The sequence below is a fragment of the Taurulus bubalis genome (genome assembly GCF_910589615.1).
Source record: "Taurulus bubalis genome assembly, chromosome: 2".
NCBI lineage: Eukaryota > Metazoa > Chordata > Actinopteri > Perciformes > Cottidae > Taurulus > Taurulus bubalis.
This window is the reverse complement of record NC_136590.1, coordinates 28,559,487-28,582,452: the sequence shown is the minus strand read 5'-3', so window position 1 is coordinate 28,582,452 and position 22,966 is coordinate 28,559,487. Positions and strand designations below refer to the sequence as shown.

General features: G+C 41.5%; 1 protein-coding gene across 3 annotated transcripts; it reads left to right on the top strand.

Moving 5' to 3' along the window:
* Window positions 1-337: 337 nt before the first annotated feature.
* ap2b1 (adaptor related protein complex 2 subunit beta 1) lies at window positions 338-20,361 on the top strand (the record flags this gene model as incomplete). Of its 3 annotated transcripts, none has more annotated exons than XM_079214005.1 (21): window positions 338-374; window positions 496-601; window positions 1,652-1,787; window positions 2,145-2,390; window positions 2,712-2,902; window positions 3,296-3,517; window positions 5,280-5,400; window positions 5,570-5,665; window positions 6,147-6,262; window positions 6,522-6,687; window positions 6,983-7,081; window positions 7,280-7,539; window positions 12,156-12,348; window positions 13,141-13,182; window positions 13,791-13,943; window positions 14,765-14,910; window positions 15,115-15,244; window positions 15,584-15,668; window positions 15,839-15,925; window positions 16,817-16,971; window positions 18,038-20,361. In XM_079214005.1, 21 exons carry the CDS (start codon window positions 338-340, stop codon window positions 18,110-18,112), a joined length of 2,862 nt encoding a protein of 953 aa, XP_079070131.1. In that variant the 3' UTR covers window positions 18,113-20,361. The 3 variants fall into 3 exon arrangements, with proteins under 3 accessions (XP_079070131.1, XP_079070130.1, XP_079070132.1); XM_079214004.1 differs by having other exon boundaries at window positions 12,156-12,414; XM_079214006.1 differs by lacking the exon at window positions 13,141-13,182.
* Between the last annotated feature and the right edge of the window lie 2,605 nt (window positions 20,362-22,966).

Genomic DNA, 22,966 nt, shown 5'->3' with positions numbered 1-22,966 from the left:
ACTAAATATACAGGGAAAAATACCATGCAACTGCACAGTCATCTATATTAGAATATTAATGCGCTAGAAAAGGAATCCAATTTGAATCCGCCAATAGTATAAATGTAAATTAAAAAAGCCATTTTAGCCAAATCAGATCATGTTGCAGGCAGACATAAACTAAGTGACGTGGAACTAGTGTTTACTACATCACATAATCATACGCCAGATCAGCATAAATGTACTCATTATATGTGAAAAGGTAATTTAGGACTGGTTAAAGGGAATCACTGATGCAGATCTTGCTGATGGCATAATGCAGTGTATTTCTTCTGTACAGACTTATAAGACCACAATCATGACGGACTCCAAATATTTCACAACAAACAAAAAAGGTGAGTAAGGAAGGAAGTGGTCCTGGACTGGTCATCAGTCAGAAACCATCTTATTTCTTTGACATTATATTCAAACTGTGCTGCTGCCAACGCTTATGATGTGGTGTGATTCACCTCACAGGGGAGATCTTTGAACTGAAGGCAGAGCTGAACAATGAGAAGAAGGAGAAGAGAAAAGAGGCAGTAAAGAAAGTCATTGCTGCCATGACTGTCGGCAAGGATGTCAGGTATTTATTTACATTTAAACGGTCCAGTTTATGTCATTTATCAACCCGAGAGGGAGGGAGGGAGGGAGAGAGAGGGAGAGAGAGGGAGAGAATTGGTAGTTCATCCAGCCTGCTCATTGCAAATGCGTTTTTTCTTGTTCATATTGTGTGTGGTTAACAAATGTGGTTAACAAATAAAAGGTTGGTGACCACCAACCGAGTATTCTTTTACACTTAGATTTACACAGTTTTAAATACACAAAAGACTGTTAATAGGTCACCTAAACATGATTAAAAAAACATCACATGAACTACTGGGCTTGGTTTATGTTTACTTTAACGTCTACCTGAGCCACATTACAAGCAATTACTTAAACTACCGTTAATGATAGCAGTTACCCTTTTAATTAGCCTGTTGAATCTCTTTGTGCTGCTAGCGTACCATAACAGTCTCCTTGACAGCACTCTTACCAAAACATAATCATAACAATAATCAGCATGCAAGCAATTAGCATGAACGATGAGCAGGCTGCAGCCAGGTACTCCTGCTTCCAGTACGAGGCCAGAGGTAAGCCGAAGAAGAGTTCCTGGAACTTCATTTTTGACGACACTGCTCAGGAAGTGATACAAAATGCAAAGTCCAATAACCTTCAGGGGTTGCCGACAGTGCTTTAAATTATATTTGGTCAAATAAATTAGTCAGTACAGTGGAAACACATGGAAGAACCAGTGGAAGAACCTCATGCAACAGATGAATTGAGGTGTGAAGTGAACTCAGACGGTGGTTGACCTGGGAGGGAAACTGTTTGTGGAGCACTTGGAGCTCCGCCTATTCATGCCGTTACACATCTGGCCAATCGGCAGCAAATCTGTAATCTGGTTTAGTAAAATTACAAAAATGAGGAAGGTTGAGCTTTCAGATTTTCCAACACTTCTGAGAGCGTATACATTGACCTTTTAGGGGGACTTTTTTTTATCATATTGCTCACGATATAAACACACGATGAGAGAAAACAGCCTTGAAAGCCTTGCACTGTAATGTCTGATTGAGGCCTCTCGCTTGGCTGTCAGTTCTTTGTTTCCAGATGTGGTGAACTGCATGCAGACCGATAACCTGGAACTGAAGAAGTTGGTCTACCTCTATTTAATGAACTACGCCAAGAGCCAGCCTGACATGGCCATCATGGCCGTCAACAGCTTCGTCAAGGCAAGTCCACAAATATACTTGTATATTTTAGAAATGTGATCTAAATTCTCCCAACTTCAACTTGTAGTTGTTTTACATAACTGTATTAATTTATACTCTGAATGCAAAAATATAGGGCGTTTTACATATTTTACATCTGAATAATACTTATTCATCTATCAAATTATTTTCTATACATGGAACATTTGAATTGTTTTCATTATTTTACCATTGTATTGCCTCTTTTGTGGTTTTGGTTTTCCTTTCCTTTTTGAGTTTGTGTTGAATACACAAAGGATATATTTATGATCTTTTATGGTCAGAAGGGGATCGTGCCTCAGTGAAACCACAACTGCCTTTTCTTGTCTCGTCATCCAGGACTGTGAGGATCCCAACCCTCTGATCCGGGCCCTGGCCGTTCGCACCATGGGCTGCATCCGGGTGGACAAGATCACAGAGTATCTGTGTGAGCCGCTGAGGAAATGCCTCAAGGATGAGGACCCATACGTGAGGAAGACGGCGGCAGTTTGTGTGGCTAAACTTCATGACATCAATGCTCAGATGGTGGAGGACCAGGGCTTCCTGGACTCCCTGAGGGATCTCATTGCTGACTCAAATCCTATGGTAGGTGTCGGTTCTTTTCCACCTGGCCTTTATTTTCTCAGGTTGTGACCGTATCCTGTATCCGTTGTCCGCTCTACAACACAACCAGTGGAAGAATAGGGTTGAACAATACAATAGCAAATTGACCCACTTTTCTACTCTAAAGCTGCGTTGATTGTGTTCGATGACATGTTTGAGTTTGCCTGAGTTTCCTTTGGTTTATAGTGATGAGCAGCGCTCCTCGCAACCCTTTGAGATGTGTCGATTTACAGTGAAGTTGTTGATGAAATCTGAAAGGCATCATAACGACAGTTATTATCACAAAACACCTCCGTCCTTTAGGTTGTGGCCAACGCGGTAGCTGCCCTGTCTGAGATCAGCGAGTCTCACCCCAACAGCAACCTGCTGGACCTCAATCCCCAGAACATCAACAAGCTGCTGACGGCCCTCAACGAGTGTACTGAGTGGGGACAGATCTTCATCCTGGACTGCTTGTCCAACTACAACCCCAAGGATGAGCGCGAAGCCCAAAGGTAGCTATCACTCAGGCTAAAGTATGGAATATAGGCTTCTGCTGACTGACCATCATACAGCGACTATTGAGGATCGAAGATACGACCTAATTGTACCCCTTTTGGGTGATGGCGTAAAATGTATTTATGACAACATCCTGAGCAGTTTGATGTGTGTTTCAGTCATTTCCGAAATATCAGTTTTTTTATTATTAGAATATAAAACATATAAAAACAGAGGGCTCCTGCACCAGCTGCTTATTGTCAAGCTTAGAAAGTCAAACCTGTGTAACAGCAGACATAAGATCAACAAAATTACTACGCCTCTCTCCTTCTTTAAAATAATGGCATCCATATTTGATTAAATGTTACCCTCCATTTCCTTTTTTTTACCCTCACCTTTCCCTCTCAAAGCATCTGTGAGCGCGTCACTCCCCGGCTGTCTCACGCAAATTCAGCAGTGGTACTGTCAGCTGTCAAGGTGCTGATGAAGTTCCTGGAGCTGCTGCCCAAGGACTCGGATTACTACAACACCTTGCTGAAGAAGTTATCCCCACCGCTGGTAACCTTACTCTCTGGAGAGCCCGAGGTCCAGTACGTGGCTCTGAGGAACATCAACCTCATTGTTCAGAAAAGGTGCGTGGTCACAAACAATAGGCACAGGGTCGTGGTTTTATTTTTCTGCACTACACATATGTGTGTAAAGGCCTTCATAGTAAGAGGTAGTACAGTAGGTGCTCCATTAAAAACATAAAATAATCTAGTTCTCAAATAAAGATGGATTATATATTTTTCAAATGTAATTTTGAAAACATTGTCATATATTCAGTAGGGGTGAGGGTAAAAATCGATGCAGCATAGTATCGCGATAGTTTGCGTGGCGATATTGTATCGATACACGGAAGCCAAGTATCAATATTGTATGTATTCAATTATGGGAGGCATCGGAGAAAGAAATGAGAAATGCGCCATCCGCGTGTAAATCAAACATCTGGAATTCCTGTCACTCGTAGCGCCCCTGCTGCACAGCTGTTGCACGGAGCACAGGACAACATCTGGTCAAAGACGTTAAAAAAAGCATAAATCAAACTGGCTGCTGGTACTCTCGTAGCGCTGGAAGCGGCCGGTGTTACGGATTAACAGGCGGCCAGGCGGTGTTAACTGCTGACTTTCAGTGCCTGTTAATCTGTAACACCGTCATCCCGACGCAGTTCCTGGAGAAGTCGGTGAAATTCCTACGAATAACATTATGAACCCAGACACGACGGCGTTTGATGCTCCGACGTCGTTGGGATTTCCACAACCATACCTGCAAACTTGTCACCTTTCGGCGAAATTCGCCGTTTTGAAATCAAAATATGTCATCCACGTGAATCGTGTAGATCCGAAGAGTTTTTGTTTTTGGGAGAGGGGTTGGGTCAACTGGCCGCCGTTTCTGAGATTGGAGTGGGACACGGAAAAAAATGAGGTCGTGATCATCTTAGCAATAGAAGATCTTTGACGTGTCGAGTCTTGGCCAATCAGCATTAAGATGTCTACAGCGGCTTAATTTCCCTTCCACCAGTTTTTTAATGGCAAGCTAGTCTGCTTGCTAACACATTAGCTAACGTTGTTGGGAGAGACAGCGAGTGAGATTACTGGCAGAGGAGAGTCCGTGGCAGCGTGTGGCGTCAGCCAGGACTCTCAAAATGGCCAGAAAAAGAGAACTTTCGTGTGAAACTCGCCAGTCTGTTCTTGTTCTTAGAATTGAAGGCTATTCCATGCCAGAAATTGAACATTTGTCTGGGTGACCCCAAACTTTTGAACGGTAGTCACTGCACCTTGTTTTTTTATTAAACAAACTAAACGGACGTATGTTATTGATCGTATCTACACGACAGCATGTCATTTCTGTCTCATGGTCGCGTTACAACTCTTCTTTGCTCTCTGTATCGCGCACGGCGGAGTTCCGCCCCGATGCGCTGCACACAGGTGAGACACAGCGGATGACGCGACTAAGCAGACTGTATTACAAGTAGTTCAGTTTGTCAGGTGCAACATTTATGAAAGTGTTGGTCAGTTTGTCCCATTTTCTTCAATAAAAATGATTGAAGTGAGATGAACAGACTGAAAACTTTATCTTATTAGATGAAATATGTTGACAGTTTTCCTTTGGGGACAATTTGCGGTTGAAAAAAGGTAATAAATCGCAATATATCACAATACTCAATATATCGCAATATTCAATGTATCGTGATAATATCGTATCGGGAGTTAAGTATCGTGATAATATTGTACCGTGGGACCTCTGGTGATTCCCACCCCTAATATTCAGGCCAATACACTCAAATTTCTCTTGTTTCTTTTGAAACAGGTTTTTCCTCACAGTCTAATGTGTAATATGTTGCTTTGTGTGCAGGCCTGAGATCCTGAAGCAGGAGATCAAGGTGTTCTTTGTCAAGTACAACGACCCTATCTATGTGAAACTGGAGAAACTGGACATCATGATCCGCTTGGCCTCTCAGGCCAACATTGCTCAGGTACCTTTTTATGAAATTTCATGGACGCTTTGTGAGAGTGATAATCTTGCTTTTTGCTAAAGCCATCAAATTGGAACAAAACCAATAAAAGTGAATCCCAACTAAATAAAGCTTTTTGATATGTGTGGCGTACACGGAATGTTACACTTTTGATCTCTGACACTTTCAGGTGCTTGCTGAACTGAAGGAATACGCCACAGAGGTCGACGTTGACTTTGTGCGCAAGGCTGTACGAGCCATTGGACGCTGTGCCATCAAAGTGGAGGTAAGAAATGCTCGATGCTGATGTCGACACCGGAGTCTTCTCATGTGCATCGCAGCACAATAATCAGCAGACATGTTCACTTGTCAAATTTCCCAGTAAGCTGTTCCAGTGAGCCAGCATGCACAATACCGGGGCTGTCTCCAAGTGGAATGCAGCTATTGTTAATGTTATTGAATACACCTGTGCTATACCTCTTACTATAAAATGTCAAAACGTATGTCGAGATGTAATCGAGACAAGCAACAATTAAAGCATCTCATTTAGTCTTAATAATTGTATCTATAGTTTGTTATTTTAGATTGTAGCTTCAACTTTCATAATCCACTTAAGTTTATTGATAGTCATTCTCCCACTTCTTCTCATTTGCATGCAACAATACTTTGTGGCCACTGCAAACAAATAAAATGATGAGTCGTGTTATGAGTTGACCTTTTCCCCCAAAGTCATGGTGTCATGATGCGTCTGTCCCGTTCCTCTCCAGCAATCAGCTGAGCGCTGTGTCAGCACCCTGCTGGACCTGATTCAGACCAAGGTCAACTACGTGGTTCAGGAGGCTATTGTGGTCATCAGGGATATCTTCCGCAAGTACCCAAACAAGTATGTTTCCAACTGAACCCCTGATAACTCCTGCACAAATAACAATGAGTCCTTCATACAAACTTAAGTTGGTTGACATCGTCCATCCAGGAATGTGTAGCTCACACGTGTCCAGTCATTACAAGCTGGATGCAGTCTTATTTACATGTTTTTTTATATTACGTTTTATGACTGTTTTGACCAGCACTTTACGAAACACGATGACTATATACCCGCAGTAAAGTTTAATTCTGACCATTGAGATGCTGGTGTTCTCCAGGTATGAAAGCATCATTGCTACACTGTGTGAGAATCTGGACTCTCTGGATGAGCCGGATGCTCGTGCTGCCATGATCTGGATTGTTGGCGAGTATGCCGAGAGGATCGATAACGCTGATGAATTGCTGGAGAGCTTCCTCGAGGGCTTCCATGATGAGAGCACCCAGGTGGGTCCATTCACTTGACGAGCAATTAACATCACTTATGATAATCTTGTTCTCATTAACAAGCCAGCAGTTCAACCAGATTATGTAACCACTATTGGAGGTGAAAACGAGCATACCCAATAAAATATTTATCGTAACTGTAATGGATGACGTTTAATCATAGAATAATGATCATAGTATACTAATAATCCCTCATTATACAGGAAAACTGTGCATAACTGTGTCCTCATAGTTTTTCTGAAGGTGTTCTTGATGAAAATAATAGTAATGTAACAGTGTGTGCTTTGATTTACAGGTCCAGCTCACTCTGCTGACTGCCATTGTTAAGCTGTTCCTTAAGAAGCCATCGGAGACTCAGGAGTTGGTGCAGCAGGTCCTCAGCCTGGCCACTCAGGTGAGCGTCTTCTTTTATTCGGCATAATTGCAGATTGACACCAGTTTGATGATTTATTTATTTACTGCTGGATAATGTTCTTTGTGCTGTTAAGCAGCCCTGTAAATGTCAATATCTGGGTTTAGTTTTTTGCACAGCTCATATAGTCTGTAGTCCTTACTTTCCAGCACGCACATTGAACTTTCTGCTCCTCTGCAGGACTCTGACAACCCTGACCTGCGTGACAGGGGCTACATCTATTGGCGCCTGTTGTCCACCGACCCTGTGACTGCCAAGGAGGTGGTGTTGTCAGAAAAGCCCCTGATCTCAGAGGAGACGGACCTGATTGAGCCCACCCTCCTGGATGAGCTCATCTGCCACATTGGCTCCCTGGCCTCCGTCTATCACAAACCGCCCAGCGCCTTCGTCGAGGGCAGCCACGGAGTCCACCGGAAGCACCTTCCTGTGCAGCACAGCAGGTCAATTGAAAAGTCTTTTTTTGCTTTCGTCATCAGCTTCCTCAGCAAAACATTGTCCAACACCAAACAAAGATATTGCTCTATATCTCACTGATGTTCAGTTGGCAGCAATAATATAAATATGAAAAGATCTGTTCACACAAAAGACGTAACCTTCACATTTTGGTCACAAATTAGTGACCGAACACTTCTCCTTTGTCACGATAATCGATCCACATGTAGCACATCAAGATGCTGACTAAACAGCATAATTATTCATCTGAAACATCGTTTGAGGCTCGCCACTCGCATGCAACAGTTTGCACAACCAAATAGTTTCTGCATAAATTGTAAAAAAAACATCTCCGGGAAGCAGATCTGCATGCTCATTGTCCTCAGCAGGGTTCTCTTCAGGGTGTTCTCTTCAGGGATGAATTTTGTGTAACTAAAAAAATGCACATCTGTAGTTTCACTTTGTCAGTGGGTGTCCACAGTGTGACTCAACTAAACTTGTCTACTTGTGTTTCATAAGGAGCTTTTGTCCGCAATAGAACTTTGATAATGTAAAGTCATAATTGTCAGTTATCTCTTTATTCCTGTTTACTGGTTAGTTGGTTTAGTCCCAGCACAGCAACATAGCAAAAGGTAACAAAATGTCCTAAATAAGATAAAAACAACCTGCAGTGCTTTGCAGAATAGGGTTGCTGGCCTTTGTTTGAATGTGACTTTAAAGACACTTTTGTAGTTGTATCCCTACATATCTTTATAATATCAAACTCATTACCAATTCATGTCAAACCTTTGACTTCCTGTCCCTTACTTGCTTCCTGCTTTCTTACAGTGCAGACGCTTTTCTGCTTGCTCTCGCCTCTGTTTGCATTTTTCTGCTAATACCGTCTGATATTCTTGTTTTTTCTTCTGTGAGAATCTTTGAGCAGCAGCTCCCGGACACTTGAAAACCACTGGGACTCTATTTTTCTATAGATTTGGCTGGCTATTGCCCTAATTCCGCTGGTTTAAAGATAAATTGCTATAGGCTACTTAGCAGCTAAGCTAAAAGCTACTTAGCAACTAAGCTAAAGCTAAGGAGCAGCAAGATGCCATCTCTCTCCATGGACAACTACGACAAACTCCTGCAGAAGATTGCAGTTTTGGAAACAAAAATCCACCGAATAGAAGTGAACGTGGAGGTAAATGGACTGTGTCAGAATGATACCACTCTACCATGGACTCAAAATCTTGTACAAATGCAAGCTAAGACACAGCTAAGTAGCACCACTAGGCCTACCAAGAAACAGGAGGGCTGTGTAGCTGTTAACGAAACCTCAAATGGTAGTCCTCCCTGGAACTCTCTCGCTGCAAAGCCAAAGAGGCATTCACACCCTCGGGATGTGGGAGGACGACTAACAGGACGACTAACAGGCAGAGCCCAGCACTCTGAGATCTCAGATGCGACTGGCTGGCCTGCACTACCACGCAGGCAAAATTCCTCCTCAACCCCGATACGCAGCTGGACACAGCAGAAAACAGCTGGGAAAAGTAAAACCAGTAAAGAAACTCCACAACAATCAAGCCTACAATTTAAAAACAGATTCGCTCCACTGTCGCAGGATCCTAAATCTGATGATCTGGATAAGCAAATATCTTCACAAAGCAGGGTAAGAACCGAACATAAAAGGCCGCAGGAAAAGAGTGGGCCTGAGACTCTGATCGTTGGAGACTATGCTGTAAAAGATGTCCAAACGATGTGCAGCAAGAATACCAAAATACTCTGCTTTCCGAAAGATATGGTGTCTGTTCCCACTGCCAAGGACAGGAGACAAGAGGAATCTAAACAAGAGATAACCACACAGCATCGCCATGGAGACCTCATGGGAAGGAAACCAAGGGAGAGCCAAGAGGAGGAGTCTCCATCCTCATCATCAAGGATTGATATCCCTCTCGGGGAGGACGGGTCTTTACTTCCCTCACCAGCACCTACTTCCAGCCCCCACACTTCATCCAGGTCCCTCTTCTCTCTACTCTCTCCCTCCTCCCCATCCTCCCCCCTCATGGAGTTCACTGACCGCATGAACGAGATGGTCATTGCTGGAACCAAATTCACTCCCCTCCGCACTCCCACTTCCCGTGCTGAAATCCCTCCAGCTAAACCTCCGTCATTGGTTCTAAGTGCTTTGACACAAACACCGAAGTTAAAGCGCCGTGCCCCTCCCCCGCTTCCACAACATCTCCACAACCATCCTCTATCTCCCCTACCCGACATTGGTTGATATCTTTTGGGTCCGGACTACAAGGTTAATGACACCACTGATTATCTCCAGGAACAGTCGGGGCCCTGTATGAAGTTAGCCTTCTTAATTCCTTTCCTGACTTATCGAAAAGGAAAGGTGAGGCTGCGAAGAAACGTAACATAACTATGATCTGACTCAGCATGTAACAGGTCCCACCCACAACAAGGGGCACACTCTAGACCTAATCATCACCAAAGGTCTGGACATTTCCAAGGTTGCTGTGACGGATGTTGCACTCTCTGATCATTCCTGTGTTTTCTTTGAGAGTGCAATCTCCCTGCACACAAATGTCCAAACCAAGGTTGTGACAAAGCATTACATCACTGAAAACACCAGTGAACTATTTATTCAGAAGTTCTGCTCCACACCAGGCCTCTCTTGCATCTCAGTCAATGAGCTTGTGGATGGCTTCAATTCTAAAGTTAATAATGTTATTGACGCCATTGCACCCACTAAGGTGAAGGTTGTCTCGGGTAAGAAAAGATCCCCTTGGAGAAATGCCACACTGGTCAGAATAGAGAAAAGAGAGTGTCGGAAAGCTGAACGCAGGTGGCGAAAAACTAATCTCCAGGTTCACTGTGGTATCTATAAAGAGAGACTTCACAATTATAATTTGGAACTTAGAAATGCAAGACAGGCCTTCTTCTCTGACATCATAACCAAAAACAATACACGCGCCTTATTTGCTACCGTGGACAGGCTAACAAACCCGCCGGTGTCGGTAACGGATACGCTCCAATCCACCTGGGCATGCAATCAATTTGCCTCCTTTTTTGCTGATAAAATTCAGAAAATTAGACAAGCAGTCGGTGGCTCCACACCACAGGATATGTGTTGTCCCCATCTTTAAATAGCATCCATTCAAATATCATGACACAATTTCACTCAATTAACCAAAGAAGCCTAGAAGACATTATACAACATCTGAACACATCCTCCTGCTGCTTGGATATTCTACCAACACACTTTTTCAAAAATATTTCACACTGCATGACCGCTGATCTTTTACAAATTGTAAACACATCCCTTCTCTCAGGTGTCTTCCCACAAGCCCTAAAAACTGCAGTTATTAAACCACTTCTAAAGAAGGCTAGTTTAGAAATATTGAAAAACTATAGACCAATATCAAACCTCCCATTCTTAAGTAAAATAATGGAAAAAGCGGTTTTTCAACAGCTGAACAACTTCTTGGCCGAAAATAACTGTTTCGATGTCTTCCAGCCCGGCTTTCGTCAGCACCACAGTACTGAAACTGCTCTTGTTAAGGTTTTCAACGACATCCACTTAAACACAGACAGTGGCAGAATCTCACTCTTAGTATTACTGGATCTCAGTGCTGCATTCGACACGGTTGATCATGACATACTACTACTACTACTGTTTTTGGTCCCAAGGACGAACGATTGAAAGTAAGCGCTCAGCTTCAATCACTAATGTTAAAAACCTCAAACCAAGCCAGAAATCTAGGTGTAGTTATGGATTCAGACCTCAACCTGAACAGCCATATCAAGACAATTACAAAATCAGCCTACTATCACCTGAAGAATATATCAAGGGTTAGAGGACTTATGTCTCAACAGGATTTGGAGAAACTTGTCCATGCATTTATCTTCAGTAGACTTGACTACTGTAATGGTGTGTTCACAGGCCTCTGTAAAAAGTCAATCAGAAAGCTGCAGCTGATTCAGAACGCTGCAGCTCGAGTCCTCACTAAGACCAGGAAAGTGGATCACATCACTCCAGTTCTAAGGTCTTTGCACTGGCTCCCTGTCAAACAAAGAATTGACTTTAAAATCCTGCTGCTGGTTTATAAAGCACTGAATGGTTTAGGGCCTAAGCATGTTTGTGATCTGCTGCTACCTTAGAACCATCCCGGCCACTCAGGTCGTCTGGGACGGGTCTACTTTCTGTTCCAAGAGTCAGAACTAAACATGGAGAAGCAGCGTTCAGCTTTTCTGCTCCACATATCTGGAACAAGGTTCCTGAAAGCTGCAGGTCTGCTGAGACCCTCAACTCCTTTAAGTCCACATTGAAGACTTTTCTGTTTGCTGCTGCCTTTAACTGAACCAGATTCAATTACTGCATCTCACTACTGCATTTTATTTCTTAAACTGCACTGCAACTTTTATTCAACTTTTATTTTTAAGTTGCTTTTTCTACTTTTATTTTGTTTTTTGACTGTTTTAATGTTTTACTGTTTTAATGTTTTCTTAACTGTTTTTAAAATTATGTTTTGATGCTTTTAATGGTTTTATGTGAAGCACTTTGAATCGCCTTGTTGTTGAAATGTGCTATACAAATAAACTTGCCTTGCCTTACCAGTCCTACTGTTTTGTCCTATGACAGCGTTGATACTGGTGAGAGCCCAGTGAGCAGCGGCCCAGCACCTACCATGGAGCAGCCCAGTGTGATCCCCAGCCAGGGTGACCTGCTGGGTGACCTGCTGAACCTGGACCTTGGCCCGCCAGTCAATGTGCCCCAGGTGTCTTCCATGCAGATGGGGGCGGTGGACCTTCTGGGAGGAGGCCTGGACAGTTTGGTGAAAACACACACACACACACACACACACACACACACACACACACACTCACACTCACACACAATTGTAATTTGGCAGCAGACCTAATCAGAATTCTGTGCTTCTTTGTACCAATTAGAGATGTTCCAATAAAATATGTTCCTTCCTGAGACCGATTCCAATGCCTGATCTTGCGTATCGGCTGATACCGAGTACTGATCCGAAACCAGTGCATTGAAAATGAATAAAAACACTCCACTCGCACCTGCCCGAATAGTTATGTTCAAAAAACAGAGATGAGAAAAGGCCTGATTACAGCCTCTCAACACACATAATCTGAAACTGAAATTAAACAAATGTTTTAAATCCTTCAAAAAGTAAATGCTAAAATATTGGCTCCTTGGTCAAAATAGTTTTCTTGTGATCATAATGTTCATGTAAGTATGCTTGTAATTCAAATTGCTTCATGATCTTTGTTTTGACAACATAAAATATATCACTAAAATGTTTTTGAAATGTTTTCAAATCTGGAATAAATTTGTCCTAAACATGATTGTTTTTCCAACATAGAGCTACATTAAGTCTTGGTGTATTTTGCTCCGTTATTGGTCACTTTTCCTTTTCTGCAAGCCACGGGACTAACTGGACCCCTTGATAATCTTCTTGCCGATTTTAATGTCTAACATACCATGCAGAAAGTGAGGGCTCATCTTGATGGGTTGCGGTTGCTAAGAAAGTCTCTGTCTTTGTTTGTGTGTTTGGTCTGTCTGATGTTTGGATGCTGTCTTTGGGGGCCTCTCTTCCCTCCTGTAGCTGGGGGGAGACCTGGGCGCAGGTGTTGGGGGAAGTCCAGCAGTAAGTCAAGCCCTTCTGTTTGGCAGTCTGCCTGTCCTGCATGTTGCATGCCCGCTGAATTTAATTTCCATGCATTTTTACCAAGTTTTTTGGCTTTTTTGGCTTCTTTTTCTTTCTCAGTTCCAACAGTGGTTCTCAACCTTTTCAAGTTGTCAGGTGGATTTAGCTCTGTGAAGCCGTTAGCACTTGTTGTTAGTGTAGGCTACTTTTACTCTACATAATGACCAATTTCGGTTCAGCCGATTTGCTACTGGATAGGTCATGTATCTTACTTTGGACATACATATTATCATGCAGGCCATACGAAAGATGATTGACAGATCTCTTTGAACCTCAGCTGTCACTTAGTTTTGTAATTAATTGGCTAAACAACCCAAAACCACAAGTATGCTTCTTTAAATTCACACTCTCTGTCAAGGCTATTTGCTTCCTTTAGTTGTAATGTTGTTTTTTATTATTGTTTCTCTCTTTGGCATGTCTTAAGATTGTCTCTTCTGCTTTTCTTTGTAGTTGTATTGCAAATTGTCAAGTTGCCGGTGATGTTTTCCAAAATGATGGTTACATAGATTGTGTATTGGTTGTGTGTGTGTTTTTATTTTTTATTTTAGGTGGGACAGAATTTCATCCCCTCATCTGTCCCCAGTACCTTTGCTCCGTCTCCTACACCGGCTCCTCAAGCTGTCAGCAGTGGCCTTAACGACTTGTTTGAGCTCTCCACAGGCATGGCCATCACCACTGGAGGCCATTCAGCTCCAAAAACAGTGAGTTCACATAACCTCAGAATTAACTTAAATCATGAATAACACACATTCAGTCAATTACAGGTGCATCGATCTCAATACATCACAAAGCCAACAAAGTATCACAAGACCCTCATCGGTGAAGCAGTGTACTTGCATGTGGTTTAAAAGTGTGTATTCAGCTGTTATATGGCTATTTTAAAAGAAATAAAAAAACGGTATAATTCAGACACCAAATATATTCTTTGAAATAGTTTTGGCCTCAAAAGGGGAACAATTAAATGATTCAGACTTCCATTTAGTTGCTACTCCAGTGTTGCAGTGTTATGAATTTGTGGTGTTTCAAATCAACCAGTGACCGTATTAACTGGTGACTCTTGGCTGAATGTGTCTGTGGTTGCTTATAATAACAATATTGTGCTTGTTATATTATTGTGCACTGTACACTGAAACAGGAACCAGTTCCTGATTACAATTTGCACCCATTTTAATGCTAAGCTTTCGGTTTCTTTTACCGATGACTGGTGATTTCTTCTTTTCTTATTGAACTGTTGCTCAGAGTGATATTTGCCTTCCATACCATTCAGTTATCAGTTAGTTTGAACCATAGTACAGCATTTTGTTCTCCATGTACAAAACAAACCCTTCATACTAAAATAACATATATTTGTTAAGAGGATTCTATACAACCTAAAAGCATGAAAGACCATTCAAGTGTACAGAGTAGTTGTCTCAGCCATCTGACTGGACCAATTAAGCTTTTGTAGCAGGAGATTACAAACTTTTGAACACCAGTGTATAAACCATCTATATATTTGATTACCCTGGTACCTTTTTACCAGATTTGGCTGCCTGCAGTGAAGGCCAAGGGACTGGAGATCTCTGGAACCTTCTCTCGTCGCCAGGGCCACATGTACATGGACATGACCTTCACCAACAAGGCCCTGCAACACATGACCGACTTCGCTGTCCAGTTCAACAAGAACAGGTTGGTGTGATGATGCACAGAAAGAGTTGTGTTGAAATACAATATTACCGCAATCAAATACCATCTTTCTGAAAGAGTAGAGCTGGTGCAAAGTAGACTGCTGCAACTTTAACTTGGTTGTACCACGTAAATTGGCTGCTGAGTGTATATTCTAACTGAAAACAGGTACTGAATGTTTTAATTTTGTTAATGTCCGACATGTAGTTTTGGGATGATCCCGACCAGTCCTCTGCCCGTTCACACTCCGCTGATGCCCAGCCAGACTATTGAGGTCTCTTTGCCTATCAACACCATTGGGCCTGTCATGAAGATGGACCCACTCAATAATCTCCAGGTACATACGCTCTCACTCACCATTTGAAAAGCAGTGCAACACATTTAAAAGGCACAGAATTGTTTCCTTCTGTTTAGTCCCTCGCACAACTGGTTGTTGTTATCATCATCTGTGCCTGACGACACCTTTTCTATTGTATCCTCGTGTCTGTCTTCAAAGTTTTTCGGAGCATGATGTGTAATTTTCGATGTTACATGAATTAATGACAAAAAAATGAAACACAGCACATCTCAGCCGTACACAACAAGCATAAGGAGTACAATAAGTGTTTTCTTTTACAGGGAATTGACGGTAAATGTCTTGTTATACCCAAAATATTTTGTATTTACTTGTGCCCAGGTGGCTGTGAAGAACAACATCGACGTCTTCTACTTCAGCGTACTCATCCCTCTAAACATATTCTTTGTTGAGGATGGGAAAATGGGTATGATTATTAATCATAACTTTCTAAGACATCGTCACATCTCTTAGCACATTTCAAACAACATCTTCCACAACCATTAAATATAAAATATATACATGCGCGTTATGCAACATGACTGGCCATTCTTATTTACTTCTGTATGTAAAACACTTTTTATCCCCCTTCTTCAGAGCGACAGGTGTTCCTGGCTACCTGGAAAGACATCCCTAATGAGAATGAGCTACAGTACCAGATAAAGGAGTGCCACCTCAATGCAGGTAGGGTTAGTTTATGAATAAAGTTGGCGTACGTTGCCCTTAGTGGAAAAACAATGTTTCTAATGTCTTGTTTAGAGATGCACCAATTGCAATTTTCCACACCTGAGTAAGAATCATGTTGTTTAATCAGGATCCCGAGCCGCCACACCTGTCGGGTGGATGGATGATTTTGGAAAAGGAGGCATGCTCACTAACAAGGATTTAAACAACTTTGTGAACAAAATTTGTGAGAAATAAGCCTTTTGTGTGCAGAGAAAAAGTTTTTTTTTCTTCTTTTCTTTTCCTTATTTGTCAATTCATGAAAAATGGGAGCAAAAACAAACCAGCGTTTATATTTTTTTTGTGAAATTTAGGCAACACGTTTTCATCATAATCTTCCACAACTCTCAATCCCTCAGCGGTCCCCAGGCCCAACACTGAAAATGACTTAAAATATGTCCTCGGAAATCATGTCTGGAATGATAGCCTACCAGCTCTTTTGCCACCTACAACTTATCCAAAGATCTCACCCATCTCTCTGTTTTTTCTTTCTCCACCCACATGCCTCTCTTGGGACATTTCCTCTTCCTCTGTACACGAAGGACTCTTCCAACTCGCTCTTAATTGTGCAACCTTTATCTCGGCAACAGGATGGTGGTTGTTCTTAGCACGGTCCAGTGTCGTAGAAAACCTGGTCAGGTTTAGTCCCAGTGATAGTTAGTTAAAACCCTAACCGCCTATTCCCCTTATGAACCAGTTTTTAATACCAGTTTGCTCCTGTGAACATTAGTGTTAGTACCTATAGTCGTTACTGTTCCAGTAGGGATTCCTGGTGCGTGTTTCAAGTACTTTCACTTTGTTAAGTAATTGATTAATTGTGTTAATTACCTGATCTTGATTCTGGTCTTGCAGACACAGTATCAGGGAAGCTGCAGGGTAACAACATCTTCACCATAGCCAAGAGGAATGTAGAAGGCCAGGACATGCTCTACCAGTCCCTCAAGCTAACCAACGGCATCTGGATCTTGGCTGAGCTCCGCATTCAGCCCGGCAACCCCAACTACACGGTAGTGTACTAGGCTATTTGCAATCAGCTTTCACCATTGGGCCTTCAATTGTGCTTCATGCTTGTTTCTGTGGTCAGGTGACATCAACAAGGTTTAATGTGTAATTCCAATGCCGGTCAGTTGGTAGGAAAAGAAAGAAAATAACACAAAGTATTTTAAGGTTTTTGTTGTCATTCTTATTGAATTAATGCATTTATAGCTATTTCACACATTGTATGTGTGTTGTGAGTTATAATTACATGGAATCATATAGTAGTACCCAACCACAGTGTCTTTCTGTTATTATGAACTCCATAAAACCAATCACAATTGAACCTGGACAAACATTTGAGTGATTTGTGGTTGTGTTTTGTGAATGTTGTCGATTATAGGTGTGTCTCAATGATAGGTAGTGAAATATGTTTTATATACTTATATTTAGTGTTGAATGGCTTTGTAAAGTAAAGTAGATTGAGTTCACCAGAATTTAGGACTGCAACAAAGATTTATTTATTTAATTTTTGATGAATTTTTCAATTCTGTTTTTTAATATTTGATAGTTAGGTTTATAAAATGACAAAAAGTACGACAAAATAATATAAAAACTTTCCCAAAGTCCATAGTGACGTCTTCCAATGTCTTGTTTTGTTCTGCCAACAGTCCAAAACCCAAAGATATTTAGTTGACTGTGATGTAATACAGAGATAAACAAACAATCTTCACATTTAAGAAGGTAGAAAAATGGCTAAAACAATGAATCAATTATCAAAATAGTTCCAGATTATTTTTCTTGCATCCAAACTACTCAATCAATTGTTCAAAGCTTTGAATCCATGTTATGTAAAACGCGATAAACCCTCCTTTAGCTGTCTACTTAAATGCTTCTACATTGCACACACACAATAAATGATCATCCAGAACAGGGATTAGTTTTTATTGGTTTGAGTATCCCCTTGCGCAATCCTGAAAAACTTCAAAAGTACAGGAAGCTGTTTCAAGACAGATTTAAGAGGCTTTTAAATGATCATATTTTTGAGTAAAATGTTTCTCCTACGTTTAACTGTGTGTTCTCTCTCTGTTTCCACAGCTGTCTCTCAAGTGCCGTGCCCCAGAGGTTTCTCAGTACGTCTACCAGACGTATGACTCGGTGCTGAAGACCTGATCTGCTTTATCACTCAGCAGCTCTGCGTTATCCTGATGACAAACAGCAGTGTTTTATCATTTTCGGCCATTTGCAGCTAACTGCTAAAACAACGGAATCCAAACAGTAATGATGGAGACAAAATCATTGGGATTTTCTTCTGAAGTTATCAACAAGGCAAATGTCAGTCAAACGTATAGTGGGTTTAAGTTTAACAGGACAAACACTGTTGATGTTTCCTTTATTTTGGCAGTTGAAAGCATTATCAAATCCTCTTATTCAATTCCCCATTTCTATTTTTACCTTCCAGAGAAAACATGTCTACCATTCCATCCTTAACTTAGTGTCTTAATGTTGTAAAGATGTGACTGATGGTGAAACTTTCAAGAGTGAAAAAAATGTATCTCCCAAGTTTTCCATGAAGCCATTTTTTTTTTCTCACATTCCTTTTGGATTTGCTTAATTTGTTATATTGGCTTTGCTTTAGTTACACCTATAGATAAATGCCAGTGTTGCTTGGTTCCGATTACCTGTAATGTTTGCGACAAGTAGAACCCTCCTTATACGCAATCTATGGTAGAAACCCACAATGTGATTGTCACAAGCTGCTAATGTAGTCATAGCTTTCAATAACTAAGACATGCTTAATTAACAATCAGTATACATCACATTGAGCAGCATATGCACTCCTGTTTTTCCTGTCATTACTTTAAGCACACAGGACAGCTTATTGTATCTAATGTGATGACTTACAATTTGCGCAGCATTTAGGTAAACATTTATTTTTCCTCCATAAGTAACATTGTGCAGCAATTGAAAAACTTGACATTCCAAACCGTTGGAAAAAGAAAATGTAGACCAGAGATAAGTCAGAGCATCAGAACTGTAACCACCAAATCCAGGCATTTCATTGCTGCTTCCCATTTGTCGACTATATTACTCACACTTTTGTCTCCTGCCATTTGGGGTCCTAGCTAGCAGAGTGGAGGCATCTACATCACAAGGGATCAAACACAGAAGCAGGTCCTATAGAGGTCTTTATGACAAACACTTTCCATCAGCCTTCAGCACTGTTTTATTAACACTCCACCCCTTTTCACCTCAGCTGCACATAAATGTCTTCTGAAGATTTAGATCTTTTTTTTAAGCATGTTTTTTGTTTTAGATCTTTTAACGGTTAAATTCAAAATGCTAAAAGAAATAACTTCAATGGACCTGTTCTGACATAATACAGCAATTTTTTACTTGATTATAAAACATTGTAGTGAGGTGTCTGCAGGCTATTTAAGTGGAGGAATGCAAACTGTCAGTGGAACAGACAGTCAAGAAGCTTCTGTCTGAAAATAACGCACTGCACAGTTGTTTAAAATTACACAAACCACAGAAACTATTGATTATGTGTTAACACACAGGTGCCACTTTGTTTGAAGAGTATTTGTTAGTTAATTTCACATGTAATCTTTTGTCATGGCCATGTTTACTGCAACCACATAGTTGTACATGGCTTTCTGCACCTACGTTGTCATTCCTATTTATTGTGCATCTACCTCTGTGTGTTTCCTTTTTAACTGGCTTTATTGTTGCAGTAGTTTACATTCTGTAATGTGCTTTAAATGTTTTCACCTTCTTTTTGATACAAGTGTTTTATTATCTCCATGCCATTGCTGTCCAGCCAGTCTAAACCTAAGTCAGCCTAACCAATCTCACAGGACCAAGCATTCACGCAAATGAAATGCCCAAAATTTATGTTTTAATAGCCGAGTGTTAATACAACCCTCTGATGTTGACTTTGTGTGTGCTAGTAGAACATAGGCCAAGAGTTGCGCTAGTACAGTGTAGTCAAGTGATGGTGTAGTTTATGTAGCAAATACATTTTAATGTTCAGGCATTACCCTAAAAAGGAAATAAAGCCTCGCCTCTATCTAATCAACAGAAAATAAGTTGTTGTGTTGGTGACACTATTTTCCTACATGGTAATGTAGAAATATATATTTTTTTAATGGGCCTGCATTAGAGCTCACTGTCGATTTGACCCTTTTTCATTTAGGCTGTGGCGTTGCTACATTTTAAATCTAATCTCCCAACTTCATGTCATGTGTTCTAGATCTCATGTTTTGAAGCATATATATCCAAATAATTTGCCAGCAACACAAAATGTATGGCAAGAGCTATCATAACATCATTCTGTAACCCTGTTGTAAATTATTTGTCATTCTCATAGTACCACATCTTATGTCATTAAACTGCCAAATAAATGATGCATCACTGTGTGTGTGTGTGTGTGTGTGTGGGGGGGGGGGGGGGGGGGGGGGGGGGGGGGGGGGGGGGGGAAGAGGGAGAGGGAGAGAGGGAGAGAGAGAGAGGGAGAGAGAGAGAGGGAGAGAGAGAGAGAGAGAGACACAGAGGGAGAGAGAGAGGGAGTGAGAGAGAGAGGGAGAGTGAGAGAGAGAGAGAGAGAGAGAGAGAGAGAGAGAGAGAGAGAAAGAGAAGAGAAAAAGAGAGAGATAAGTCACACTACAGTGGAGGATAAGAGTGGCAAGTGAAAATAGTAGATTCATTTAACCACTAACAAACATCACCAGGGACCTGTATTAAAAAGCAAGGTTAGTGGGTCAGCCAAGTAATATAACTTAATTATTGTAGTTTATGCTGTGCTCACATGGTACACATTGCCAAATAACATTGTGCTGAATGAAATGGCAACGAGCTAACTATCGTTCAGGACCATGTAGTGTACCGGTATAAAAATGCTGATTTGCTTTTTAAGTCTCTGGGTAAATGTTGTTGTAATTAAATAATGCTGTGTACATAATGAGGACCTAGAGGAGACGGGGTACATACACGATGCACAGGGGGGGTCAATAGCGAGCACCTAAAAGTCCAGCCTTGTGTGCAGTTAGGATGAGACAACAGGAACCATAGTTCCATTGTCAACTACAAGAAGTTCATCCTTCGAGCCAGATTTGAACCAGCGACCTAAGGATACCTGCATATCGTCCACAGGGAATATCAACCTACAGTCCTCCGCTCTACCAACTGAGCTATCGAAGGGAGCCAAAAGTCTGTCTTTTTTCAGCACGTACATCAGGGCTGAAACTGATACTGACCCAATGTGTGTTTCCAAAGACTCAACAATGCAAAGAGTCAAACATGGCAAACAGCCAACTGTTCTCTCTCCGTATCTGCTCTTTTAAAATCTAGCAAAGTTACTAAGTTACTAAGTTGCCACTTACAACAGAATTCAGTAATGTCCATTATGCCCGAATGATAGTTGCACAATTCACGGTCAAGTACAAGAAGTTCATCCTTCGAGCCGGATTTGAACCAGCGACCTAAGGATACCTGCATATTGTCCACAGGGAATATCAACCTACAGTCCTCCGCTCTACCAACTGAGCTATCGAAGGGAGCCAAAAGTCTGTCTTTTTTCAGCACATACATCAGGGCTGAAACTGATACTGACCCAATGTGTGTTTCCAAAGACTCAACAATGCAAAGAGTCAAACATGGCAAACATGGCAAACAGCCAACTGTTCTCTCTCCGTATCTGCGCTTTTAAAATCTAGCAAAGTTACTAAGTTGCCACTTACAACAAAATTCAGAAAAATGCCTGTTCATTATGCCTTAAATGATAGTTGCACAATTCACGGTCAAGTACAAGAAGTTCATCCTTCGAGCCGGATTTGAACCAGCGACCTAAGGATACCTGCATATTGTCCACAGGGAATATCAACCTACAGTCCTCCGCTCTACCAACTGAGCTATCGAAGGGAGCCGAAAGTCTGTCTTTTTTCAGCACGTACATCAGGGCTGAAACTGATACTGACCCAAAGTGTGTTTCCAAAGACTCAACAATGCAAAGAGTCAAACATGGCAAACATGGCAAACAGCCAACTGTTCTCTCTCCGTATCTGCGCTTTTAAAATCTAGCAAAGTTACTAAGTTGCCACTTACAACAAAATTCAGAAAAATGCCTGTTCATTATGCCTTAAATGATAGTTGCACAATTCACGGTCAAGTACAAAAAGTTCATCCTTCGAGCCGGATTTGAACCAGCGACCTAAGGATACCTACATATTGTCCACAGGGAATATCAACCTACAGTCCTCCGCTCTACCAACTGAGCTATCGAAGGGAGCCGAAATTCTGTCTTTTTTCAGCACGTACATCAGGGCTGAAACTGATACTGACCCAAAGTGTGTTTCCAAAGACTCAACAATGCAAAGAGTCAAACATGGCAAACAGCCAACTGTTCTCTCTCCGTATCTGCTCTTTTAAAATCTAGCAAAGTTACTAAGTTGCCACTTACAACAAAATTAAGTAAAGTCCATTATGCCCCGAATGATAGTTGCACAATTCACGGTCAAGTACAAGAAGTTCATCCTTCGAGCCGGATTTGAACCAGCGACCTAAGGATACCTGCATATTGTCCACAGGGAATATCAAACTACAGTCCTCCGCTCTACCAACTGAGCTATCGAAGGGAGCCAAAAGGCTGTCTTTTTTCAGCATGTACATCTTTTGTGTTTCCAAAGACTCAACAATGCAAAGAGTCAAACATGACAAACATGGCAAACAGCCAACTGTTCTCTCTCCGTATCTGCTCTTTTAAAATCTAGCAAAGTTACTAAGTTGCCACTTACAACAAAATTCAGAAAAATGCCTGTTCATTATGCCTTAAATGATAGTTGCACAATTCACGGTCAAGTACAAAAAGTTCATCCTTCGAGCCGGATTTGAACCAGCGACCTAAGGATACCTACATATTGTCCACAGGGAATATCAACCTACAGTCCTCCGCTCTACCAACTGAGCTATCGAAGGGAGCCGAAATTCTGTCTTTTTTCAGCACGTACATCAGGGCTGAAACTGATA